Source organism: Phocoena phocoena, chromosome 1 (assembly GCF_963924675.1).
Source record: "Phocoena phocoena chromosome 1, mPhoPho1.1, whole genome shotgun sequence".
Lineage (NCBI taxonomy): Eukaryota > Metazoa > Chordata > Mammalia > Artiodactyla > Phocoenidae > Phocoena > Phocoena phocoena.
Window position 1 is genome coordinate 38,994,920 of NC_089219.1, and position 27,492 is coordinate 39,022,411.

The 27,492-nt window shown below is 55.4% G+C and overlaps 1 protein-coding gene across 1 annotated transcript; it reads left to right on the top strand.

Annotated features, from left to right (window-relative positions):
• Window positions 1-12,808: 12,808 nt before the first annotated feature.
• On the top strand, window positions 12,809-14,266 carry FOXD2 (forkhead box D2). Its single transcript, XM_065888170.1, has one exon. It carries the CDS (start codon window positions 12,809-12,811, stop codon window positions 14,264-14,266), a length of 1,458 nt encoding a protein of 485 aa, XP_065744242.1.
• Window positions 14,267-27,492: the final 13,226 nt, after the last annotated feature.

Sequence of the window (27,492 nt, forward strand, 5' to 3'; positions counted from 1 at the left end):
TTCTTAGCTCCACTTAATAGATGATGAAATTGGGGCTCATAAGGTTAAGTGACTTACCCAGGTCAAGCTGCAAAGTAACTGACTCAGAACTGGACTCCAGTTTCCCCTGGCTCCAAAGTCATTCTCTTCCTCTGAGAAAGAGGCCAGTGGAGGTGGAAACTTAGATGGAAAGCCCCAGACACCAATAAAATTCCTCAACTCACCCCAATATCCATGTCCCCACAACTCACACCCACAGTCCTGATCTTGAAAGCTACTTTTCCAAGCCAAATGACAAATTCTGGTTTCCTTTTTCTTCCAGTTTTCCACTTCCTCCCTCTTGGACACTACCCCTCTCTCTCCCCTCTGCCTGAACTCCTCTCTCTCTCCCCGCTTCTCCCCTCATTAATTTTGTGGAGACAAAAGCGCCACCTATTGGCCACCTTGTATGCACCTGATTTGAGCAGGAAATCAGTGGAAGGAAGCCAGGATCCATTTGGATGCTATTTTGGGCTGGGGGTGGCTTCTGGTGGCTGAAAGGCACTTGCTTATGGGGAGCCCAGTGATTTGTTTTAGAAGAGGAAAACTGGCTGTAGTTCCCACCTCCCCTGGGAAGCCCTCCCAGATCTTCTTTCCTCCCCCATTCTTCTTGGCAGCCCTTGATGTTGACCCATTGTAGAAGGGCTTGGAAAGTGGGTGGGGTGGGCAGTCCTAGGCGCAGAGGATTGATCCACTCTGTAAGAGGGAAAGAGAAGAAAGCGTGCTGGGCTGGGGTCAGAAACCTGGGGTCTAGTCCCAGGTCACACACTTAGACAAGGCATTTCCTTTCTCTGTCCTTCACAGCAATTCACAACTCTCTCCAAGGTCCCTGCTTGTGTGCCTCTCCCCAGCTGAGGACTCAGAGCTGAATCAGACACTGCCCTGTTCAGAAGAGTCAAGTATCAGCGGGTGACAATAGAGTGTGCGGAGTGCCGACAAGATGAGGGAGCTATTAGGTCACTTTGGTCACTCACCAGTTTGGGTCTCTGCCCTGAGCCCAGCCTCAGGCTCCTTTGAAACAGGGGGAATGTGCCCTGGCCTCTCTGCCTGGGTGGGATGGCCTTTGCAACCAATCAAGCCACTGCGACCGTGGGTAAGGATATTCTGACCCGCCTGGCTGGGGGCTTACCAGGACAGGGTCTGTGTCTTTTCTGTCCACTATCTCCCTCACTGGGCAGCCTGGCCAGGGCTGGGCACACCTGGCTTTGGCCTGAGATATCCCTTGTCTAGAGGCTAGACTTGGGGTTTAGAGGATGAAGAGAATTAGAGACAAGAGGCCTGAACCCTGCTTCAGGGAGACACAGGCCCCATCTTGGGCATCAGACCACCTCCCTGAGTTGAGGAGGGGCTGGGGCTTGGTGAGTTTCACAAGGAATTCTTCCTGGAGGAGGTGAGCTTGGTTTGGGTTTTGAAGGAAGGGAGGGGAGAGTCTGCTGCTCCAGTTCCTATGAAATCCCCTTTCCTCAATCCTAATCCTTGTCCAGACTGGCAAACTGAAAAAGTCTGACTACTTCCAAAGCCCTTTAGGTGGGACCAAGAGGCCCCAAGGACAGAGGGCTGGGAACAGAAGAGAAGGAAGGCAAGGAAGGAAGGAAGTCTGGGGTCCTAGCTTCCAGACTCCCTACTGCTCTGCCGGAGGGTGGCAGGCCAACGCTCACAGGTACCCACTAGGTGGGGCTCTGACGTCCCTGCTTTCCACACTGCAGCCGCCACCCATTTCCTCAGGATGGAGCCCAGAGAAACTGTTCAGTGCACAGCAATGGTTTTTATTACTCTTCTGTGCCGCGCACTCAGCCTTAATTATTGGAATGATTCCACTGTTTCTTTTAAAGTATTTATTTAATTGTTAAATAGGCAATACATTTACTTGGCTTTGAAAGTATAAAAAAGTATTCAGTGAAAAGTCTTTCTTCCATTTGTGTTCCGTATTTGCCCCAACAGGTAATCAGTTATTAGTTTTTAATTCATCCTTCTAGATATTTTTGTTGCATATACAAAACAAAACAAACACACATTATTTTCTCCTTAAAAAAACAATTGGAAGCATAACATTTACACTGTCATGTATCTTGACTTTTTTCACTCAACAATATATCTTAGGGGACTTCTCTGGTGGTCCAGTGCTCAAGACTCTGCACTTCCACTGCAGGGGACACGGTTCCATCCCTGGCTGGGGAACTAAGGTCACCGCAAGCTGCATGGTGCGGCCAAAAAAACAAACAACAGCAAGCCCACCCCCCCCCCAAATATATCTTAGAACTCTTTCCAAATCAATACATAAAGAAATTCCTTATTCTATTTTACACAGCATACTATTCCCTTATGTAGATGTGCCATTATTTGCTTAATAAACCCACTGTTGATGGGTATTTGCATTGTTTCCAACCTTTTGACATTCCCAAACCAGCCACAATGAGATCTCGTACATATATCATGTGTGCAGGTATATTTGCAGGAAAACTTCCTAGAAGTGCATTTCCACACAGCCCTTATCAAGACACCAACCTCCCTGTGTGGTCACAACGGTTCTTTTGGCAGCTGTCCTCTTTTATTTATCAAAGCGACCCTTAGTGACTGTGGTCAGAATTTCACCTTCTCAACCCGCACTGCCCTCCTCCCCAGTGGCCTTCCCGCAGATGCTTTGGCCTCTGGATTTGGGAAGGCCGGGCACTTGCCACCTCCACCTGGGTGGGGTCTGTGCTCTGGCCGTCAACCTGTGCAGGGTGATGGCCCCTTCTCCCTTCTAGCCCCCAAGCCCTGGGCATTATTGACAGGGGCAGGGAGCTAGCTCTTTGGACCTCTACTGTTCCAGCCTCCAGGCCTCCTGCCAGATGCTGCCGTCTCCCCTCCTGGCCCTCCCCATCCGGGCTCCAGTCATGACTCCCTTTTCCTGATCATAGAATCACATTCTAAGATCTGCTCCTCTCTGGCCTCGGATTTCCCATTTCATTGCTTCTAATCCCCCAAAACTGAGTAGCCCCTGCTTTGTGAGACAGAGTGGACAAGGGAAGATCAAACAGAGCCCCTTGAGAGGCAAGCATGTGACTAAGGGGAGACAAACTCCTGGCTGAAAGCAAATCCCTCCACAGCCTGGGAACCTTGGGGGTCATCCCAGACCTGTGACCTCAGCTCATGTGGCAGAGAGCGTGCCATTCGGGGCTGACCTGGGCCGGAATGAGAGAGAACCTGGGTAAGGCCAGGCTGTGCAGAAACATGATAATTAGTATTGCTGTGAATGGTAATTGCTCACACTTGGAATTATAGGTAGGGCACAGTACTTAAGAGCCCTGATTGTGGGGCTTCCCTGGTGGTGCAGTGGTTAAGAATCCACCTGGCAATGCAGGGGACACGGGTTCGAGCCCTGGCCTGTGAAGATCCCACATGCCGCAGAGCAGCTAAGCCCGTGTGCCACACCTACGGAGCCTGCGCTCTAGAGCTCGTGTGCCACAACTACTGAAGCCCGTGCTCTGCAACAAGAGAAGCTACTGCAATGAGAAGCCCGCACACTGCAACGAAGAGTAGCCCCCGCTCACCGCAACCAGAGAAAGCCTGCACACAGCAACGAAGACCCAACACAGTCAAAAAAAAAAAAAAAAGAGCCCTGATTCTGGATCCAGACTGTCCAGAACAGAAGATGCACTTCTCACATGTCAGATGAGGATACTGAGGACCTGGGAGGGACAGAGGTTACACAGGAAGAAAGGGGCAGGACTGGGAGAAGATCCCAGGCCTCGGGACTCAGGTGCAACTGCTCTTCTCCAGTCTCATGGACAAACCAGGAGGAGGTGCATTCTCTTGGCAGCTTGGAGCAGGCGTGCTCAAAAATGTCAAGGTTGAAGAGAGCGAGGAACCTCACAAAGGCCTCCTGACTCATAGTTCGCTCCAACTAGAGTACTGGGTCTCAGGAATCCCTGTGAGGTAGCGCTAGGAAATTTCCTTGGTCTCTGTCTCCAACCCAGCTATCTGGATACTTTACAAATGAGAAAACTGAGGCTGAGATTATTTGAGACTAAGAAGTGGTGAGAGCACAATTAAGACCCAGCTCTAAGACCTGTACTCCTTCTGTTACACCTGGATGCCTCTAAGATTCCTGCCCAGTGATTATCCAGCCTCTACTCATGCATTTCCAGTGATGCGGAGCTCACTACCATCAAAGTAGCAGATCGAATCTCTGACGGACAGCCCTGTTGGAATTTTTTCCTTCCGTGGAGTCACAGAAATTGAGTCTCTTTACAACCTTCAGGCTCCCTTTTGCCTTGGCCTTTGTGTTCCAGGTCAACCCTGCAGAGGTTTGGAGATGGCAGCTGTGTCAGCCCCGAGCCCTTTATTCTCCAGGCTAACACCCCAGACCAGGCCTTTATGTCTATGGGACGTTCCCCCACCCCTCCCTGTATTAATTAGGGTTAAGTTCAGCTGTGAGTAACAGACACCCCTCCCCCGGAACCTCGCCAACCAAAGAAAATTCCACAACAGTGGCTTAACCAAGATTGAAGTTTGTTTCCTTTTCACATAAAAAAAGTCTGTGCAGGCAGTTCAGGATGGTGTGGCACCTCAATGGTCTCAGGAACCCAGGATCCTTCTTTCCCGTGGCTCCGCTGTTTGTGAAGTTAAACTCAACCAAGCAGAAATTTGATGCAACCGACCTTAAGCAAAAAAGGGGAATATCTTTAGAATATGTGGGAGGTCTAAGGGTTCTAGTTTCAGGCAGAGCCAGAGGACTTAACATTGTTACTAAGCTGTGTCCCTTTAGGGTGTTTTCTTCTGTGGATGGGCTGTCAAACAGCTCTCTCCACAGGACAGGAAGGATGGTTGCTGGCAGCTAGGCCTACGTGCTAATCTTCTGGTCCAAAAGGAGAAGCGCCCCTCCCAGAGCCCCAGAGTCCTCATATCCTGGCGTCTCAGAGTCTATATATCGAATCTTGTAGAAGGAGTGATTGGCTCAGCTTAGGAAACTTACTCCCGCCTAGACCTATCACCAGGCCTTGGACGGGCAATGCTATGTTTGATCCAGACAGGTTGCCTGTCTGCTCCTGGAGGTAAGTGTGAGGGGTACAGAGATTGGACAGTCCCATCAGGACCACATGGAATACAGGAGGGGAAGTGTTACCCAACAGAGAGGTGGGACATCTCAAAACTGAACATGTTCGGCTCACTATGCGAAGGAGATTGAGTTTTGTCTCATAAGCAATGGAGAGCTCCTGGGAGATTTTGGCAGGGTTTGGCTGGTTTGATTGGTCAGAACCATTTTAAAAGAAGGAAACTGAGGTAGAGAGCATGAGAGAGAAATGCAGTGACTTCTGGGGTCAGGGACCAGGGAATAACTCTCTCTGATGGGGGCACACATTCTCCTCCCTTCAGGGATGGGGACTGATGGGGGAGAAACGATGTCTGACCTTAGAGAACACGTATCTCTGTTGATGACATAAGCTAGATACAACCTTATCTAGAGTCGCAGAGTGAGAAAATGTTGTATGATTCACTCATTCATTCATTCATTCATGTTTCCACATATCTAACATTAATTGAGTACCTATTATGTGTTGGATTTTGTGCCTGGCAGGAGGTAGAATGTTTAATGATGATGAAGACAGTGATAAGAAACATTTATTGAGCTTCTTTCAAAGTTTCAGGCACTGGGCTAAGTGCCTTCTATGCATTATCTCATTTAATCTTCACAACAACAAATGAGGTAGGTACATTATTGTCCCCATTTTATAGAGAAGGAAAGATGAGGATGAAGACAATAGAATGCCTGTTCTCAAGGAGCTCACAGTCTACAGAGGGTGACGGACTAGAAAACAAATCATGACGAGAGGGAATTAGCATTTTGTGAGCAGAGGCAGGAGCCCCTCACAGCCTGGCCAGTGTGGGGTGTTATCGGGGGAAGCAGCTTATAAAACTTGACATTTGAAATGGACAGAGGATTAGGAGGAATGAGCCAGGAAGGAATGAGCTGCATGCAAAGCTGAAGAGGTGAGAAAAAGCAAATCAGAGGTAGTGTAGTGCAGGGGTTGGCAATGAGGCTGGACAAGCAGACAGGGGCCAGGCTGCCTGGTAGCCTGTGCAGAGAAGCACATGATACCCAGAAGGAAAGCATCTCTGAGGAGGCCTCAGGCTGCCAGGCAGGTATCACTGGAGCCTCATACAAATTACATGCAAATCACCACCCTCCCCCTACAGCTTCTCCTTTAGCTTTCTAACTGCAAGCACCAGAAGTCCTCCTCCCGCTGATCTGGGATCTCAGAAACATCCTCTGGGTATTTATTAATGCCCACTCTCTCCTTTTCCCTGGCAGAGGGGAAGGTGGTATTTGCCTGAATTGAAGCTGTCTGCAGCCTCCGGCAGACGTGCCTGCTGATGTAAGACACTCAGCCAACCCCTGAAACATGCAGCCCTTCAAAGTGGTTTGGGAGTTGGCGGAAGGAAGAGTCTGACCTTCCAGGGCAACTTTGCCCTCCCTTCCTTCCTTACTACCCGGTCCTGGAACAGGAACCCGCCTCCTGCCTCACCCCATACACACATACACACACACACACACACACACACACACACGAAGTTCCTTTTTGCATTTCCCCTCCCCATTCCGGTGAAATGGAGAGGGCTCTCGGCTGAGTAATGGGAGACTAGGGATCTGGTTCCACCTCTGCAATCAATTTGCTGTGTGACCTTGGGCAAGTAAGCCGCTCTCTGGGTCTCAATTTCCCCATCTGGGAAAGGAACTTTGAAAAGCTACAGTCCAATTTTGGGATAAATGACTTCATTCTTTATTTACTGGTGGGGTGGGGTGGGGAAGAAAAACAGCACATCCAGCGAGGAATGCAAAGGGTGGGTGGAGTGGATGGACTAATGGTTTCTTTGAAGAAGGGGAGGCAGGAAGCAGGTGGGTCGTGTAGTGCAGTGTACTGCTGGAGTAGAGGTTTCAGGCTTTAGGTTCTGAGGAGCTCAGAGCAGGAAGAGGGGAAGATGAGTTGGGTTCTCAAAAAGGCTTCTTCCTGGAGAAGGCGGGATTTGAGCCAGGATTTGAAGCCTGGGTACAGGCTGGGAAAGGAAGCAAGCATGCGCAAAGAGGAGTCTGGAGGTTGAGTCTCTGGGTGACTTTGCCAAAGGAGTGGGGTGGGGAAGGGGCGCTTTGGTCCCAGACACGGTCGTTCAGTTCCTGCCTCTCTGCGTGAATGCGCGGTTCCTCCAGAGGTCGCTGTTTCCCAGGAATCCGTCACCAGCGTCCGCGCCGCAGGGCCAGAACTCCCGCTGGTCCCCTCGCTCGGCTTCTGCGGGGCTTCTGCGACTCCGCAGCAGCTTCGGAAGGCTCAGGCCCGGCAATGTTTCCCCGTCCGCGCGGGGGCTTACCGCTTCACCAGTTACCCTGCCGGGGGCTCCGAAAGGCTAAACGTGACTGCGTGTGTGTGCGTTCGTGTGTATAGGGTAGGGGACCGAATTCGGACGGCTCTGCACGCCCCTCCCTCCCTCGCCGCCCCAATTCCGGTCTGCGAAAGGCCGTCCGGTTCCCGAGGCCACTGCTGCCCTCGCAGGCGGCGAGGAATGGGTAGGAAGGAGGCGGCCGCTGCAGTTTTCCTGGCTCTCCGCTCGAAGCCCCTGTACCCTCTCCTCCCTCTCCTCGCCACTGTCCCAGCCCCCTGCCCAGGCTCGCATTCTCACATCCTCTTTCCCTGCCGAGTTCTCGCTGTGGCCCGAAGCGGGTCTGCAGCCCCCGACCAGGTCGCACCCCTTCAGGACCCGAGGTGGAGCTGTGGGCCTGGCTGGCGAGCCTTCCAGGGCTGTCCCCGTCACAGATGTGCGGTCGTGAAGGGAGAACTCGGCACCGGCGCCAGTCGCTCAGGGACGTACTTGGGCACACAAAGCCACCGTCGCCCGGAGGGGCAGTCACACGCGCGCGGACCCGGCAACACAGGACGCACTTAGACAGCAGGGCACTTTGACCTGAGGCCCACGCTCTGACACACCTGGAAGCGTTCCCTACTCCCCTGGCCCGGCGGCACATCTCCCACGCGTGTGGGGCCTGCCCTGCCCCGGTCACTGCGAAGCCGGCGCGCCAAGTCGGGCGGTTTGGGAGCCGCGCTGTTTTCACCCTCTCCTAAGCCCGCAACCCTCTTCCCGCGAACGAACGGGAGTGCACAGGCTCCGAGGCGCCCTGGTCCAGCAGCGACCGCGCAGTGCTGCGGCCGGAGGGTGCTCGCGGGGGCCCCGACCACGTAGCCAGGGGGCGGTGGCCGTGCACACTTGGAAGAAGAGAAAGACTTTTCCTCCAGGAGGTGGAGGGTACCCGAGCTGTGAGGGGCCGCAGAGGCGCCGACCCCTGAGCCCGCGCCTGGGGGTGAAAGAGCACACGCGGAGGGCCCTGCCGTTTCTGTGCTCAAAGAGGGGCCGGCCTCTCCCTGAACTCCTGTGTGTGGGGAGCCCCGCCGCCTGCAGTTCGCCCCTGCAGGTCACACAATCTGGAGTCTCCCGCCTCCCACTCAGGGCCAAGAGAGTCGATCGCCTCTGAGCAGGCGAAGATGTGGAGGAGAAAGGGGTCGGGAGATGAACCCGCTGCGGCCAAACAACCGTCTTGCTCCAGAGCTGCGGCCACAGGGAGGGACGGGAAAAGGGGGTGGCTGCGCGGGTCTCGTCGCTTTCCCTGAGCCTGGCCACGTTTGTGAATAAAATTAGAGAAGTGTGCAGGCGTGGGGTCCCCTGCCCGGCTCAGGCGGCGCTTTGCAGCCCGGCTGCACCGAGGGCGGACCTCCGCGCTCGCTGCACTTGAGCCCTCGAATCCTGGGAAGGCAGAGGGAAATCTCCGCGCTGCGCCCCCGCCTCCAGCAAGCTCAGCGCCGCTCTCGGCCGGTTTTGCGATTGACTTAATTACATTCTCATAACCATCCGAGAGTTCTCCTTTCCCGCGAGGCGAGGAGAACAGCACGTCTACAGGGAGCAAAAGAAGGGAAGGGAGGAGCCTAAGGGGAGGGACGCCATTGACAGCAACACATCGCAATAAACACGCAACAACCTCTCCCCGGTGCTCCGAACATTTTGGAGTGGAAAACCCCTGAACAGGCGCCCCGCAAATGCATCCTCCCAATCGTTTCTGAGCTGCTCAGGGGAGGTGGCTAAATAGTGAGATAGAGGAAGGAGGGGGACTGGGAACTACCAGTGACATTGTAACCAAGACCTGCTAAATCTGTCGCCTCCTGCTTCTTGGAGGCTGCAGGCATGGGTGCTGGTGCCCGGGCTTTTGGGAGAGCACCCAGTTTTTCGCGGAGCGGAGTGATAGACTCACCCGGGGACGCACACACGACCCGAAGACGTCAGAGAGGCTGAGCCTGCAGACGGGAAAGCCTGGAGCCACGGGAGACGGGCAGGAAACTAAACGAATCCCGAATACCGGGTCGCCCTTCTCCCATCCCCAGTGCATGTACTTCTGGCATTGTTCAAAACAAATTTGCCCAGAGCCTTGGGAAGAATGAGAGGCTCCCAGAAACACCCCTCCCCAGGCAAGAGTCGAGCTCGTCCAGGGGTTAAGCAGAGTTACTTGGATAAATAGAGGAGCTCTAGACTGGGAGCCTGGACATCTGGGCCCAACTCAACTCGGGGGCCCTTCAAAAGCCTTGCAAGTCACTGGATCTCCTGGCCCTCAGTTTCCAGTCCTATAAAACTGTGTGTGTTTTTAAGAATCTGGAGAATTTCTTAAGAATCACCTTGCAGAATGGGTTGGGGGGCCATGTCCCCTTTCCTTAACCTGGGTCTCAGCAGCATGGAGTGTGCAGCAGGGCCAGGCAGAGGTGGGGGCTGGTGGCTGCAGCCGCTCTATAGAGAAGTAGAGTCCTGACTGCAGCAAGAACCAGGATATTTGGGCAACAAATGCCTCAGCTAGTCTTACCCTGAACTTGGGCAGGGCGCTGGAGCGTGGGGAACCAGGAGAGAGTGCTGGCAAAGAAAGAAGCTACTGGTTCACAGCTGCCGTTTTAGAAATGAAGACATTTAGAAAGTGAGATGGAGAAGAAGCATGATGTCAATGCTGAATTCCCTCCGTTTACTTAGACGTTAGCAGAGCTGAGCTGGGTTGGAGCTGGTGTGTATGTGGTGGACGGTGAGTGTCAGAGAGAGCTCCATGTAGTAACGAGCAGGCTTGGGGTGTGTGTAAGTGTGCCAGATAAAATAAATCTGCTAAATCTAGCAACGCTGGGTATCTGAGTTTATCTGGACTCATGCAAAATATCAATACTTCTCTCCAAGGCCTTCCCCCCGCCCCCGGAGGGACCTATCACCTAGGAAATTCTGATTCCAGGGCCACTAGTCCCTGTCCAATTTCCTGACAATGGTTTGAGGACTGGACCTCTTCTTTTTCCCAAAGACAGTCTTTTTATGCAGACCCAGCATACTGGGTGGATCTCCTTGGTCTGAGGTCCCAGAAGGGGGTGCCCAGTGGACGTGCTCTCACGGGATATGAGCAGCCAGACCTGCCTTCCACTCTCTTCTGCTCCTAGGCAGATGGCTGGACAGGATGGAGAACTCTATCATGAGGATTCCACGACAAGGGTGCACCTGGCCATGCTCTATCATGTTGTGGGAGACTGAGTCCTCACCCGCCCACCCGCTCACCGCGGGCTTCTGTTGCCCCACCTGTGGAATACCCTACATTGGAGACTACTGTTGAGTGAAAGGGAGATTTCATTCACCCTCACATGACCCTGCTGAGATACAGCCTGCAGAGGCTGCAAATCCCCTCCCACCCCACTCCCAGCACTTATCTACAGAGGACCTAATTCAGCACTGGAGAGGATTAGATAGCAGTAACCCAGTCCAGGGCTAGACCATGGTTTGAGACCCAGGTGGGAGGCGATACCACCCCTAACCCGTTTCTCTCTCCCCAAGAGTCTGCAAAGTGCCTTCAATACCCTCCTTTGTAAGTAGCCTAGAATGACATGGCTACGTTTACACATTAGTCAGGGGGTGGCTGTTTTTAACCTCATTTTTACAGAGAAAGAAAGACACAAAGACTTATAGCAACATATTACAGAACAGGTAAGTAGTGAAACCAGGACTGGGATCCCAGCAGCCTGGCGCCAGGGGCTCTTAACTTCTATTCAGAGCAGGAAACTGAGGCTGGGAGGGGGAAGTAAGTTGCTGACTGTCCTACAGCCTGTGACAGCTGAGCGCAGCCGGGTCTCGCGCCTCGCATGCCCGAGCTTTGACCACGGCGGGGCGCTGTCGGGGCAGCAGCCCGTCCATCGGCTCAGTACTTGACCACGTCCAGCGCCCATCTCCCCTGTCACCCCCAGAGGTTGAGATGGGCCCAGTCTGAGCTGGAGCTACTGGTTGCTGGGTTCCTGGGGGGAGGCCAGGGGAGCAGGAAGACTATGGGCAGGACCCCAGCTGGCGAGAAAAAGGGCACAGGACCGACACCGTGTGCACAGGATCCTGAGAGATGAAGGCAACACTGGCTTGCGGTTGAGGTCAGGATTCATTGACGGAGGTCTTGGTGGGGGTCCTGCTGCCTGTCTGTAGAGCCTGCAAGACCGGCCAGAAAAGAGGGGAGTGGGGAGGAGGGCTAGTGGCCCTGCAGTGCGACTGGGGGTGGGAGAAACGACGAAATCGAGCGAGGGATTCTCGGACCCACGAACAGACATCCAGATAAACGCAGGGTTTCCACAGGAAACAGAGGCAGAGATTCACCGAGGGCGAGAGAAACACAGAGTTACAGGGCTTGAGTGAGACAAACGGATACCAAGACAGAAAAAGGTCGGATACAGGCAAACTCGGCGATGGACCGGTCCGCGCTCCCAAAATACAACCGAAGCGCCCCGGAAAAGTTCTAGGAAGCGGGCGACGGGCAGGCGGAGCGCTCCCCGGGTCTCCCCGCACACACTGCCGCGTCTGGAGCCACGCGGCGCGGCGACGGGATGGGTGGCGGGGTCCCGGCCTTGGAGGGGAGGAGAGGGGCGCAGCCGAATCTCTCACCTCTCCGAGGCCCGAGGCTGAGAATGCCAAGTGTGCTCCTCGCGATCACTCAAGTGCGACTGCCCTTGGGCCGGAAGCCGCTCGGGCTCCTTCGGGCCCCCCTCCGGCGGCGTTGGTCCGGGCGTCTCAGGCTCCGCTGGCGCGCCAACTGCGCTTCGGCCTTGGTGGCCCGGGCGCTGCCTTGGGGAGATGATGGGTGGGGACTGTCGCTACTACTCCCACCTCCGGCTGGAGCCCGCGTGAACCTTAACATCCAGGGCTAAGCGCACTGAAGGCAGCGGCCCCAGGGAGCGGAGGGTTTGCGGGATCTGCGGCGAAAGGAGGATCCGCCTCGAGCCACCCGAGCCGCGCTCCCGCCGCGGCGGCTGTTTGTTCCCGCCGGGCCCCTCCGCGGAGGCACTCCGCCCGCCCCCGCCCCACCCAGCTCAGGGAGCTCCGCCCCGGGCTCGCGTTCTTCCGCCTTAGGCTGCCGCCAGGCGGGAGGAACTAATTTACCGACCTCCCCTCCCGGGGTAGGGGGGCGGCTGGGGGCCGAGACCGGCTGTGTAAGGGAAGGCCTCAACTCCTTCCGCCCGCGCCCGGGGCGCAGGCCCCCGCTCGGTTTCCCAGGGCAGCGGAGAGAGCCGCCCCCAGCCGTGTGCTCATCGAGAGGTGAGAGCGGCCGAGTGGGCCACGAGGGGGCGCTGCGGAGCTGGGGGACACCCCTCCCTGCCAGCCTCAGTCCCCCGCCCCCTCCCCGCCCGCGCGCAAAACACACTCGCCCCAGAGGCAGCGCGGCGGAGCCCGAGCCGCGGCCGGAGCGGAGCCGGAGAGCGGCGGTGGCGGCGGCGGCACCATGACCCTGGGCAGCTGCTGCTGCGAGATCATGTCCTCCGAGAGCTCCCCGGCCGCGCTGTCCGAGGCCGACGCAGATATAGACGTGGTGGGCGGCGGCGGCGGCAGCGGTGGGGGGGAGCCCCCTGCCCGTTCCGGACCCCGCGCCCCCCGGGACCTACTCCCCCACGGCCCCGAGCCTCCTCCAGAGGAAGCCGAGGGGGACGCCGCTGACGACGAAGAGGAATCCGGCGGCTGCTCGGACGGCGAGCCCCGCGCTCTAGCGCCCCGAGGGGCGGCGGCCGCAGCGGGAAGCCCAGGGCCAGGCACTGCGGCCGCCCGGGGCGCGGCGGGGCCCGGGCCCGGACCGCCGTCGGGGGGCGCGGCGACTCGGAGCCCGCTGGTGAAGCCGCCCTACTCGTACATCGCGCTCATCACCATGGCCATCCTGCAGAGCCCCAAGAAGCGCTTGACGCTGAGCGAGATCTGCGAGTTCATCAGCGGCCGCTTCCCCTACTACCGGGAGAAATTCCCCGCCTGGCAGAACAGCATCCGCCACAACCTATCGCTCAACGACTGCTTCGTCAAGATTCCCCGCGAGCCGGGCAACCCGGGCAAGGGCAACTACTGGACGCTCGACCCGGAGTCGGCCGACATGTTCGACAACGGCAGCTTCCTGCGGCGCCGCAAGCGCTTTAAGCGGCAGCCGCTACCGCCGCCGCATCCACACACGCACCCTCACCCTGAGCTGCTGTTGCGCGGCGGGGCTGCGGCGGCGGGGGACGCCGGCGCCTTCCTGCCGGGCTTCGCGGCTTATGGCGCCTACGGCTACGGCTACGGGCTAGCGCTCCCGGCCTACGGCGCACCCCCGCCGGGCCCGGCTCCGCACCCGCATCCACACCCGCACGCCTTCGCTTTCGCCGCCGCCGCTGCACCTTGCCAGCTGTCGGTACCCCCAGGCCGTGCCGCGGCGCCTCCACCCGGACCTCCGACGGCTTCGGTGTTCGCGGGCGCAGCCTCGGCTCCGGCCCCTGCGCCTGCGCCGGGCACAGGATCGGGCCCAGGCCCCTCAGGCCTGCCAGCCTTCCTAGGCGCGGAGCTTGGCTGCGCCAAAGCCTTCTACCCCGCGTCCCTGAGCCCTCCCGCAGCAGGCACCGCGCTCCTGCGCCAGGGCCTCAAGACGGACGCGGGCGGCGGGGGCGCCGGGGCCGGGCAGAGGCCTTCCTTCTCTATAGACCACATCATGGGCCACGGTGGCGGCGGGGCAGTACCCCCGGGCGGGGGCGAGGGCTCCCCGGGATCGCCGTTTTCGGCGGCGGCAGGTCCTGGGGGTCAGGCCCAGGTCTTGGCCATGCTGACTACCCCGGCCCTAGCTCCAGTGGCCGGCCACATCCGCCTCTCGCACCACGGGGACGCGCTCCTGTCCTCAGGGCCCCCGTTTGCCGGCAAAGTAGCAGGCCTCAGTGGCTGCCACTTCTGACCGTGTCGGGATCTGGGCCACTGAAGCCCGCACTCCTCAGTCTCTCCCGGGAGTTCCTGCGGTCGCAGTGGAACTCAGGGAGTCTATTTATGAAGAGTCTCCAGACCTTGGGCCGGCGCGCGTGACTTAGCACTTCAGGCTCCACGCTCAGAATCTCTCCGATAGTTGGGACGAAGCGGGCTCCGTCGCTCAGTGGGAGGCCCGGGTCTATGCGACGAGGTCGCTAGCCATGATCCCGTTCCAGTTTGAGCAGTAAAAGGGTGAGGGGGAAGTCTTCGCTTTTCCCCAGTCTCTGCGCCTCTCGGCAGCCCCGGAAGAATGCTCTCCCGGAGAGGTGCCCGCCCAGGCCCGGCAGATCCCGCCAGAAACACCAACTTCGCAGAGAGGTCTCCCTTTCTGCCTCTCCCACACTCCTTCCCCAACTTTAAGGCCCTGATTGTCCAATATTATAATTTAAAGACACCTATTATCTGCTTTGTGCTTAAAAGAAAAATTCAACTTTTTTTTTTCCTTGCTGTTCTCCAAGGAACTTCGTTCTCTTGGAAGCCTACAGCAATGTCTACACAGGCGAAGTTGAACGGACAGGTGAAGCGAGGGGTCTCCACAATCCGTGCGCAATCCCGGAATCCCACTCCATTGAGGAAAATCGTCCCTCTTTTGTGTTGGGGCGCTTTTGAAGGAACTTTACCCCTTTCCCGTGGCCGGCTGGGTCCAGCCATCCAGGGCCAGCAGCCCTCTCAGCGGTCTGCTACGTCCCAGGCCCTGGGATATTTATTGTAGCTAAAGGCAATGAGGTTGGGGTGGGAGAGGAGGGTCTGGGTCAGGGACTGGAGAGGCGGGGGGCGGCCAGGGCACATCCTGTGGCAGGGGTCCTGTAATTATGTGTAAATATCTGTACAGCGGGCTGCTATCTGCATTCTCTGTCCACTGGGTGTGCATTGATTTAGACTTCTCCACTTGGGGAGACTCTGTGAAACTGTCTGAAGGTTTGTGTGGAAGAAAAGAAAAACCTGTCTCCCCCCACCCCACTCCCCATTGGTGTCAATTGAATAAATGTACGTGAACTCCAGCAGTCACCAGCTCTGTCTGCTTGTCTGCACTCCCCTTTCCCAGTCCGGGGTCTCCCGGACTCCTAGGCAGAGTGGAGTGAGGAAGGGCCCTGAGCAGCCCAGGCAGGCAGAGGAGGGCTTGGGCTTATCAGATACAGGGGACAGTGTGGCCTTGGCCTTCGGCTGTTAATGGGGCCAGGATTCTGGGAAGACTGTGACCCCTCCAGCGCTTTCATTTTCACTCTGGTCACAGGAAGGTTTCTGCCTGGGGTTCCGCAGAGAGGCTTTGTTTCAAATGCACCTGGGGATTCTCATCTTCCAGTTTAGACTTTAGCGTGGCCTGGGCTGATCTGGGTGCCTGGTGCTCATGGACACTATCTATACCCATTAAGTACAATTTGAGTGAAAGTGTTTACTGATGCACATTCTGTAAGTCTTTCTGTGCTACTGTAGTTGGGGGGTTCTATGGAGCTTGTGTTCGTGTTTGTCTGGGTTGTCATGTAGCCTTGCTTTTTGTCCTTTTTTTGCAGGGGCAGGGCGTTGGTTGTATTTCAGGATATCTGTGTTTTTATTTCTGTGTGTGTCTGTGAACGTGTCTCTGTGTTTTCTGTTCTCTGTCACCATCTCTTTCTGTGTCCCTAAGAGGAGAGAGGTCTCTCTCTGGCCATTGTAGGGCCTTCTTTGCATTCCCCCCTGCCACCCCCTCCCACTCCTGGCACATGGAACAGTTAGAGTGAAAGGCCTGAATTGGAGACTGTGAAACCCCTCTCTCCTCCAGCCCGAGAAGCTTAGAGGGGCACTATGAACTAGGGGAGAGAGTCCGTGAGGCCCTGCTCTGTTAAGGTAAACCTCCCCAACCCTTGAGCCACACTCAGAACTGGAACCTGTTGCCAGAGTTGAGTGCAAAGCCATTGGGCTGGCTGGAGCCTTCCATAAGCCCTGTGCCTGGAACTCCCAGTGGCCAGACTTGCAAGTGTGTTGGGTGAGAGGTGATGCTTGGGGTGAAACAAAGATGGTTACTTAGCTCTTTTCTCTGAACATTCAACTGCGGTCATAGGAGAAAAAGAGGAATATGGAGGTGCAGTGAGAGGCAGTTCAGTCTTCACAGAAAATAGACACATGCTGGGGGTGAGTGTTGGGAAACAAGTGACAGAGAGAAGGAAGAAGAAAGGGTCAGAGAACCAGATGTAGAGAACTTGAGAGGGGCAGACAGGGAGAAGCCATACAGGCTGCTTTAGCCAGATTCTCAGGCATTAGGAGCAGTAGGAAAGAAAGAAGAGGTAGAGGACAGAGTACCCTGTACGAAGAGGGTCAGAATCAGGATCAGGGTGAGAAGAACACACCAGGGCTGAGGAAGAGGGGTTGGGACTTCTAAGTCTCTTAACTGCTTCCCCAATTGAGACAGGGTTCAGAGGCGCATATGTTAAATGCAGCCTCTCTGCCGGAGGTGAGGTGCCCTCTCCTCCATCTTGAGGAGAGACTGCAGTAGTGGAGGGAGATTGAATGCAGGGAGCCACCTTCCCATGATTTTATTGAATAATCCAGGAGAAGTGAGGTTACATTCAACGGTAAAAAGGGAAATGTCTGCTGATACTGGGATAATGGCCTCTGGCTGCCTGCTTCATTGACTTCTGTTGCTGAATTTGATTTCATTTCTTCTCACTTGAGGAAGGTTGAACATTTGAACATGACCATGTGTTCGCCCTTAGTAAAACACTTTATAGCTTACATGGTCTCATTTTCCATGAATATGTTACTTCCAGATAGTAGGTTGGGGCTTCAAGTAAAAGACTCCAATTTGTTTCTCCTCTAGAAGAGAGAAAATTAAGTCAGCCAGAATTCATATCTGATGATGTAGATAGATATTTCCACACCTGCTACTCCCAGGAGAAGCAGTGGATCCTTCTGGATTCTTCAGTGTGTCTTTGTGAAGGGTGTGTGCCTGTGTGAATTTATCTATGCTTACTGCTTGGTGTAGATGTATGTGGCAGAGGGTCTGCGTCAGGAAGAGCGAGAAATAAGAGGATTGGGGAAGAGTGAGATGCATCCTTACAGGCAGGGGCTTCCAGGGAGCTTTGGGGTCCCAGACCAATGGTTCAGACCCCGGTTTCCCCGTGGGTCAAGAAAGCCAGATCTGGGCCAGATATAATTACTGGCCTTGAAAAATACTAGAAAAGAATTGTTGAGATATGTGCACTGTTAAAGGCAGGGGAGAAGGCAGGGTGTTTTGAATTCAGAACTTTTTCAGGTTGTGTGGGCTGGGAACCTGTTAATTAAGAGCTGGCAAGGACCCACCTGGGGCCTGGACTGTAGGGAGGGGCAAGGAGAAGACTGAGGGAATTGCACGTTTGTATGGTAGAGTCCTGGGACTTTTTTTTTCTCCCCCAGACCAGAGAGGTTCTATAAGAGGTTCTGTGGGCTCCCTCCCACTCTGGGTGCATAAGGATGGGTGTTCAGTGTAAGTCGGCTTACCTAGGAGGGAGCCCAGCCTCCTGGGAGGAGAAATAGGCCGTTCCATCTGGAGCGGCTCTCGTGGGTTCCCTGGCTGTTTGGGTGGATACAGCTGAGACTCTGCCCCCGCAAGCTACAACGATCGGTGACAATAATAAGAAAATATCCAGGGCACACCTTCATGTCTCCAGGTGAGAAAAAAAATGCTAAGAAATCGGCTTGGGGTTCAGAGAGTGCTGCTGAGAGCGGGCAGTTTAAAGGGGAAGAAAATTGGCGAATTTCACTGGTCAATTTCACTTCATTTCGTTCAATTTCGTTCAATTTCATTCCTTTTCATCCGGCGCCGGGAGGCCTGAGGCCACAGAAGAGGGAGGGGGTTTTTCCGGGCAGAATTTCCCCATCTTGCAGATTTGCTTTCTATGGCTGAGAACAGCCTTGATTCTCAAACTTTGACATACATCTTTTAGCCAAGGCTAAAGGCAGACATTTTATTTCATTTTTATTTTATTTTACTGAAGGGTATTTTGTTTGGATGATCGGGGCACATCGGTGAGCCTCTCCCCATTTCTCTCTTGCAGCCCAATTAAAGTGGTTAATTCTTTTCACCGCCGATTCCTCCCCATCTTTCTTTCTCCTGGGGCTCCCCGGACCACCCAGGAGCGGGAGCTGAGGTGGGGGCGGACACTTCCCCTCCATATCCAATTTGTTCTCGCCACAGCGGGCGCGTCTTCCTGGTTACAAAGCGCTTTTCCCCTGATGACTTTTTTCCCCTTTTCAAAAACTCTCCTCTCCCTCTCCGGTTCAACTAGCAACCCACCCCTCCTCCCTCTCCGCTCCGGTTTAAACTTCGCCTCCTCTAGCGCCGCCGTAGCGCGCACTTAATGAAGTTGAAGGCTCGGTGAGCCCGGGTGAAGAGGGTTTGGAATCTGTTGAAAGGGGCGTTTTGTGACACTGATTGGGGCGGGGGTGGGGCCGGTCGCGGACCAGACAATGATGATCAGGCGGGTTTTCCTCTGCTTAGGGTCAGGCGAATAAAGGCGCCGACGCTATTTAAACGAGGGACCCGGCAAGAAAAAGGGAGAAAAGATTTGCGTGTGGAGCGTGCCTCGTAGGATTTCAAGCTTAGGGGGGCGGTGTGAGGAGGCAGATCGGCTAGGGTCTTTATGGACCGGAGTCGGAGTTTAACTCAAACGCTGTGCGTGCCGCCAAGAGAAGCGAGGCGAGTTTGGGTTTGCGCCTAAATTATTCCGATACGTGGTTCAAAAGGTTGTCTGGGTTGGGGCCTGGTGATGCATCCAGGAGGACCAACTGGGATGCTGAGACTCAGCTCACATTTGACCTTGGGGCTGGAGCTCTGAGATTTCCGGAGAAACGGTGAAAGAGAACTAAAGGTGGGCAGAGGTCGTACAGGATAATTCAGCGTCCTAAGCTCTTCGTCTATCAGGGCATCTGAGAGCAAAACAAATGCTAATTGGAGTTTTGGAGCGGAATTATTCTGTTCTTTAAGGTCGGCATAGACGTACCAATATAGAAAGATGCAGGGAGGATTGAGATTCCTAGCTCTGGTTTAGCGAACGAATTTTTCCGCGAGCTAGTGGGTGCGGCGCAGGGCGGAGCTGGCACCGCCTCCTTTCGTAGCGGAGAAGCAGGGCAGCCCGAGGCTGGGGCCGCTCCGGAGCCCCGGAGGCTTCGGACCGTGGCGGAAGGAAGGCGCTTTCCTCTGGTGCCTGCGTCCCCGGGATGGACTGGGCGCCGACACCCTTGGGGTTGTTTCTGACCCTCGCTCGGCTCTCAGCTCCGAGTCCTGGGTGTCTGCGGAGCTCTCTCTTTTCGATCCACACGGACTCAGAGCGGAAGTCGCTCGTTGTCTGCGCCTTTGCTTTTCTCCACGCGTCAGGGGTCTGAGCTGGTGCCCTCCTCCCGGCCACGCCAGCCTCCTCGCCGCAATTTCGTCCTCCTGAAGGGGCTTGACAGGGCCCCGGTCTTCAGCCCGTACCCGCCTCCTTCCCGCCCAGCTATTCGGAGACATACTCGGCTCCCGAGGGGTACGCGTCAGATCCCGCACGCCCGGGCGGCTGGGGAGATGCTCACAGCAGCTGCTACAGGGGTGCTGAGCGTTTCGCCCTGGGAAGCCGGGGCCTTGGAGGTCTGTGTTCGTTTCCCCCGATGTTGGAAAAACGCCTTAGGATGGTCTTACCTCCGGGGCATTTCTGCCTACGCAGGCAGAAGTATCTTGGGAATTGCGGTTACATGGATCTTAGGACTGGAAAAGGCGAATTATTGGGGGAACAAGACATTTAAATCAGTCCCTTCGATTCCAAAAAATCACGGCAGCCCTGAAAAGCGTATTTCAAACGATGTGTGGATACCGCCAAACAGTGTGTGTGTGTGCGGCGCGGTGGGGGCCCCTGAGGGTGCCTGAGCGGGGCTTATTGTCCAAATTAATTCGTCGCCCCTTACAGAGGGCCCTTGCTTTGTGTCCCCTTCCTCAGCAGGTGTCGGTGCTGTTAGGACTCCTTGACTAGTTCCCTCATCCCATTCAGATGCAGATGTGCGGGTCCCGGCTGGGTGGGGGGAAATCACCTCTCCCCCGCCCCCCCCCCCCACATACCCTAGTCCACGCCTTCCCTCGGGGTTGCGTCTTCATGGCCCTGTGGGCTCACGTCTCAACTGTGAATTCCTTGTAAATATCCAATCTTTTTGAGCTAGTTCTCCCTTCCCCACGTGTCACTCCAGTCAGAGAGGGCAGCTAGTGAGGTTATCACTTAAACTAGCCTCGGACCCAGATGGCAGGAGCCTAGAGGGTCCTGAGGACCGCGTGGCTCCACTTACTGCTTTGGAGCGGGAGGGACCAGACCAAGATTACATAGCGGAACAGCTGCGGAGCTGGCGAGTAGATCCAAGAACCGGGGCTCCCAGTACAAGGAGTAGGATTCCAGGGCTGGAGATGCTGGTAGGACGGCCTTGCGGGCTGGACAACCCAACGCCCCAGACAGCCATGCTTTGTGGAGCCCCAGGCAGGCTGGAGGATCAGAGGACCGTCCGTAGGGTCCTTTTGCAAACCCAAGAGTCTTCGATATAGCAACAAAAGGGCAGACGGACTGTGAGGCGCGGCTTCTGGGTTCTGATGCCCCAGGCAGCAGCTCTGGCCTCTGATCTACTTACCCAGTCCCTCCTCCCTCTGTTGACCAGCTGAAGAGCGTAAGGCCAGCGTCAGGGCTCAGTTTGTGGGAAGAACAGTTTTCCTGTCTGAGGAGGTACCTGGTAAGGATCAAACACCAGCGAGTTAATTTGCCTCCAACCCTGGACATCTCTTAACTCTCTGGCTCCTTCGTTCCACAAATATTTATTGAGCACCTACTGTGTGCTGGGCATTGTGCTGGAGGTATAAGCAGCAAACATGTGCCTAGTGTCATTAGATGCAGTCTAATTCCGATAGTTGAGAACTGAAGAAAAGGCAAAAGAAGTGATTATCACCATATTTGAGGTTTAAAAAAAAGCTTAGTATTTTAGGGGTTAAGGATGGTAGCTTTCCACTTTGTGATGATGGTATCCAGGTATCACAGTCCATGTGTATGTGATTTTTGGGTATTTGGGGTCTGTGTTTGTGTATATGTTTGTGTGTGAGAGGAAACGTGTCTGTGTGGGTGATTGCTTGGGGCTGAATACTTGTGTGTGCTAGCACGTATATTTGTGACTGTATCACTGTGAGTGTGAGAGTGTGGACCCTCCTCCTTGGGCAGAGGCAGAGGCTGGGGGGATGTGGGTGCAGAGGACTGGAGTGGAAGGGTTAGGAAGGGGTCTCTGTGATGGTGGGGAGGAGGCCTCAGTTTTGAGCCTCTTCCCTTATTCTTCTAGCTAAGACTGAGACCTGCCCACCTTCTCCCTACTTCCTTCTCCACTGCAGACAAAGCCGGGATTGCGGAGCAGCCAGTGAAGGTGCTGAGGGGCACAGTGACCGGACCAGCAGTGGATCAGGCTAGCCTCCACCCAGAGCTCCCGCTTCATCCCTAACCCGCTGGTTTCCAGTCCCTTTAGCCTGCCTTAGATGGGTAGATCCAGGTTGTTCCAGAGTAGCTAAAAGGCTCCATTGTCTGGCCTCTGACCTGCTCTCCTGCCTGGTACCCTGAGATGCTCCCCCCCGCCCCCGACTCCAGCCTGCACAGAGGGACTTGGTCAGCAGTCCCCAGGTGCTTTGGAGTCTTCCCTTCCATTCCTAGGAGACTGATCTCCTGCAGCAAGGGGGCAAGTGCAGTGTGTAGAGCCGGTAACACCGGAGCTTGCAAGGTTTCCAAGGCTAACATTGAACGGATGGGGAAACAGGTCTAGAGGAGGGGTGAGGATGGGGTTTGCCCAAAGTTGCTCAGCATGAGGCCAGATGTAAAGTTGGAGCCTGCAGCCTCTATGCACCGGCATCAATAATTAAAGTATTCACCTAGATCTTTTGAGGGAACTAAAAACCCAGCATCTCCCCTGGTACTCGAGGGAAATCTTAAGTGTTGTCTGCACTATGGATGTTTCTGAATTCTCCTTTCTTTCCAGAGGCAGGACTGGAGGAACGTTGAGATCAAGGTGTGGGAGAGCAAACAATTATCCGGATAAATCAGGGCATGAGATAGGTTGCCCTTAGGTGAATGAGGTGGCAGTCGGGAGGAGTGTGGGTGAGCAGGAGTATCTTGTGCTCAGCTTTATGCTGGGCCCCTGGTCTGGGCCGGCAGCCGAGTCCTTCAACCGGCCCTAGACTGAGCCTAATTTCGGGCAGCAGCTTGGCTGTGAGGAAGGGGGGTGGGGATGGTCAGAGTTTGCCAGTAAGTTGCCTCTTTCCCTTCAGTTTTCCTAGGCAGTAGCATTCCTCCCTTCTTGCTTCTATGAGTCTGTTGGCAAATCTGTCAGTTAGTCCATCCACCTGGCTACTCCAAGCCTTGCTTCCCATGCCCTGTCAGAATCTAGACCTTTCACACACTGGAGAATAACTGAAGAAAATCTGGATCATCTAGGCCTGAGGCTGCCTTGGCTGGAGCCATTCCTTCCTGGATCGGGATGGATGTGCTGGCCCAGCTTCAGGGCTTTGAAGGGTGTTGGTTGGCTGTAGGCCAGTGTGTGTGTGTGTGTGTGTGTGTGTGTGTGCGCGCGCGCACGCGTGTGCGTGCGTGCGTGTGTGTGGCTGGGGCACGTGCACGCGCCCACGGGGCACATAGGAGTTCTGAGTTACACTGACCCCTAAAAGATACCAGGCTTTGATGGCTCTTTTGCCTCCTTTGCAGTCTTCACTTTAGCACCTACCCTGAAGATGATTAATACTGGGGGCGGAGAAGGGGAGGAGGGGAGAGGATTCCTGATTCTGGCCACGGTGCTCTCTGTGACCTTGGGCCAGTCCTTCCTGCCCTCACTGAGCCTCAGTTTCTTTGTGTGAGAAATGAGCTGGATTATGTCAGCCTGGATTCGCCTTCCCCGTCTGGGGTCAGTGGCTTTGCCCAGCTCCTCCCTCTAGTCTGCTGAGGAGTGCTTGCTCCTCCCTCAGCTATCACTCTGCAGCGAGGGTGCAGGAGGGTACAGAGCTGGCCTGCCACAGGTTGTGCTGGGACTCCAGAGACACAGTCCAGGTGGCCACCTCAGGGCTTCCATTGCACAGACAGAGGGGCAAGAGAGTGAGGGGCTTGGCTCCCTCCTTTCTGGACCCAAGAAACTTCCAACCTAGACCCTGTGATTTCTCCTCCCCTGCCAGGGCCATAGCGGGTGGCCGAGTCTCCAGGTATGTCTTTGTCCCTGGATTCTGCATAATCCTATCTCCTTTGTGGACCATGTGGATGAGTGTGAAGGTGAGTCACCATCTGGCAGCCTACCTGGCAGCCTGCTGAGCTCCCAGCCCCACCCATTGTGGCATCGGGATAGGGTGGCAGGGGGTAGGAGGCTGGCCCAAAAAGTGACCGGGAGCCTCTCCCCCAGCTCCCTTTACTCCAGTCTCTGTTCACCCAGAGACCCCGCCCCCCTTTCTGGGAAGCGCTGGGTGAGTTCGTGTGTTTAGCAGGAGGTGGGAGAGGGGCTGGATGGACTGGAACCAGTGTAGGTGGCCCGCGGTGTGGGAAGAACAGTTCCAAAGCCGGGCTGGGAACCAGGCTGTGCTCTGCCTCTTCCCCAGTGTCCCGTTGCAGGCCAAACTTGAGAACTTCAGAGTGTGTGGGGTCGTAGCGGGAAGTACCCAAAGCCTGGGGGTGGGGGGTGGACCGCTGTCTCAGAGACAAGTCCGCAGAATGTGTGCCTGCAGACTGAGACCCAAGGCAGTGGGGAGAGGCGGGAGGGGAAGGGCCGGGCTCCGTGGTCGCTTCCTCAGGAGCTGGGGTTGGAGTTTCCCGGTGACTTGTCTGTTCGCCGCCAGCATCTAGGATTCTTGCTCTCAGATACGCTCGGGCACGCAGTTCCATGCTGTGAGCAGAAAGAGCCCCAAAGATGCGTGTAAGGAACATTGGGAAGCAAAGCACTTCCTGCAGGGCGAGGCCAGGGGCCTGGGTCGACAAGGCTCCCCACCTGAGTGTGAAGGACGAGAGGTTCCTGAAACCCTCCCCGAGCCGGATCCGAGCGCCGGCGGGGCCCTGCCACCTGGGGGCGCCGCTGGTCCCAAAGTACCCGGAGCTTTTCCACCGCTTACCGAGGTGACCCCGCCCCACCCGCTCTGACCCTCCGTTAGAGGCTGACTCTGCAAACCTGGAAGCTGTTGCTTTAAAGCGGGCCGACCCAGCGCTAAAAGGGATGACCCTGCGCTGACGGGGACGACCCAGCTCTGAGCGGGCCTGACCCTGCGCTAACAGGCGTGACCCTGCACTGACCCGGGCCGATCCGTGCTAAAATGCTAACGGGATGATCTTGGGCTAACCGGGGTGGCTCTCTGCTCTCGCTCGCAAGGCTTTCCCGCACAGATTAGGTGCTGAAGCTGTCCAGTCCTTGTCGTAGGTCCCCTAGCTCTGGCACCAAAACTAGGCTCTTCATCCCCACCCCCGCCTCCACACCGGTCGCTGCTCCATCCTTTCCCCCTCTGGCTCTATAGGCCGATTCTGGGACATCCGTTTGAAGAGAAGGCTGGGCTTGCCGTGACGGTGGCTGAGTGTGCGGAGGGGGCTTCCTCTAGGGAACTGATTCCGTGGAGGCTGGGGCATCTCGGGGGCCAGGGCTATGAGCGCCTTTCTGTGTCTGTGCTCCCACCTCTGCAACAGTCCTCCCTGCCCTCCCACCCCTCCATATACATTGGCAGCTCTGTCTTGGGGGCAACTCCATCCTCTCCTGGACCCAGTGCTGTTCTCTGTGAAATGAAATGAGCTTATCACCAGGCTGCCCCTCATCTGCTGGAATGTACTTCCATATCCACTCATCAGTCTCAATTCATTTCAACAAGTCTCTTATTACCTGCTTGGTGCTTGAGGATACGGTGGTGAACGAAACAGATGTTGTTCCTGGCCTTAAGGTGGTGATGATCTAGCGGAGGAGAGGAAGAAACAGACAAGTGCATATCTAATTAAAACTGTAATACGGACTCTGAAGGAAGACACCTGGGACTTTGCGAGAGACTAGCTGGAGGATGTAATTTAGGAGGTGAATCACTTCCCCACCCTGCCAGGCTGGAACCTATTGGCAAGAGTGGCCATCACCCAAAACTCCATCCTGTTTGACTTTGCCTCCGGTCAACAGAGCTCTGACCATTGGGCTACCAGTCACTGCATCTGCAGGGAGTTAGGGTCCCTTCCTGGTGTGCCATTGTCCATCCCCGAGAGATCCTTTAATACCATCAGGGGGGATTCACCCTTCATTCGACACCTAGGGCATCTTCAGGCCCCTTTTCCTCTCCTCAGGTCCTTGGAGTTGGAAGAGACAGTCTGCTCCTCAGGAGCATGGTATGGAAGCCAGGCTGGCTTTGGGATGTGAGATCCCTTTGATTCTGAGATCTCTTTACCCAGCATGGCATCCGGCACAACAAATGGTTGTTCATTAGAAAAATGATTCTAGGAGTCTGAGTCTACCCTTTGATGAGCCCAAGAGCCAGTGATTCTATGGTTCATGCATCTGATTTTCCCTTCTCCCCCTTTCTACCTGGTTCACTCCCAGCTCAGGTGTCTCTTCCTCCAGGAAGCCTTCCATCGTCTCTGACCTGTATCCCCCAAGCCTGGTGTGAGATCCTGTCCCCGGTGCTTCTACAACGCCTGGTGCTTTTAAAGAACTTATTGTGGAGTGTTTTCTGCTCACTGCTCCACCTCCTTCACCAGACTGGGAACTCCTTGTGGGCAGGAGTTGAATCCCGTGCATCACTGTGTTCTTAGCACATGACACAAGCCCTGGCACACGAGTGAATGGATCGACCGTGTGTGCGTGGAAGTGCTCCAAAAACGCGTCACATTGCTCAAAGCCAAGCGGAGTTAATGTTATTCAGAAATTTGACCCTTAATAGAGCAGTAACGGTCTCTGGTGCCCTGTGTGGTGGGGGAGAAGTGGGCACAGCAGTATCTAGGGCAGGGCCTGGGGGCCCCTGAGCGCCAGTGTAGCAAGAGAACCTGAAGGGAGAAAGGTGGCCTGGACTCTAGCTCAGTTCTTCTCCATGCTGAAAGGAGCTTGGGCTGGTAGGCACCCTCTGAAAGATGGGACCAGAGAGTCACTCCCCACCATCCCCACTCTCCCATGGTGCAGCAGCTGTCCAGGGAGCAGGTCTGGGCTCCCAGAATTGCACGGAGAAGGTGAGTGTTCCCTGTCCAATGCCAGAGGCTTCAAGTGCCTGTTGAGGGTGAGGGTGGGGTGGGAGAGAAGGGAGTGGGCAAGAGGAAGTGGATTTCAAGGGTGTGGAACAAAGAGAATGACTCAGCTGGGACCCACAGGAGGTATCTTTCATCCGACTCATCTTGTTTTTAACTCCGTCATGACTTCTAGTCTCATCTTGCTACCCAAGCTACAGAGACCTAGAGGACAAAATGTATTGGTTGGAAATCCAGACTGAGCAGAAATTATCTCAAGAGAAGGGAACTTGGGGCCCCAGTGTGGGAAAGCACTAGTGCCTTCCTCCCCCTTCCCCCCATTTTCCTTAAGCAAGCACACAGTGTGGACCTGGACCAGGTTATAAGGGAGTAGATCTGAATCAAACAGACAGTTCCTTGACCAGTCATCTGCCTCCCATGCAGCAAACATTTACCAGCCCTACCATGGCTGGCATCCCTGGCCTGGGCCCACTGTAGGGGTGGGTGTAGGTTGGGGGACAGGAAGGGAATTTATCCAACGTCCTACCCCTGGGCAAGCTCACAATCTGATGTTGCTAGCCCTTGGTGCTTCAGCTCAGGGGCAAGGGACTTTTGGGAGGGGGAGAAGGCCCGGGAGACTTCCTGCAGGAGGTGGCGTTTGAGCTGGGCTTTGAAAGTCTGGGAGCATTTGGACAGTAGAAGTTTGGGTATGAGGGGAAGGCATCCAGGGCATTCCATCCTTTATGAGCAAGGGCATTTAGGAGAGCTAAGAGTGAGTCCAGAGTTAACTTAAGTGGAGAGGTCCACCCTGGACTCCTATTGGAGTCACAAGGAATCCCCTCTGTATTATAAAAGGTCCTCAAAGTCTTAGTAGTTTAACAAATAAAGATTATTCTTCAGTCATCTCACAATCCAAATGTCAGATCAGTGGTGGTGGTAGTGGGTGGGGAGTCATTCAGAGACCCAGGGACTTCCCTCTAAGGGCTCCATCATTATCTAGGGGAGGAGCTCTTAT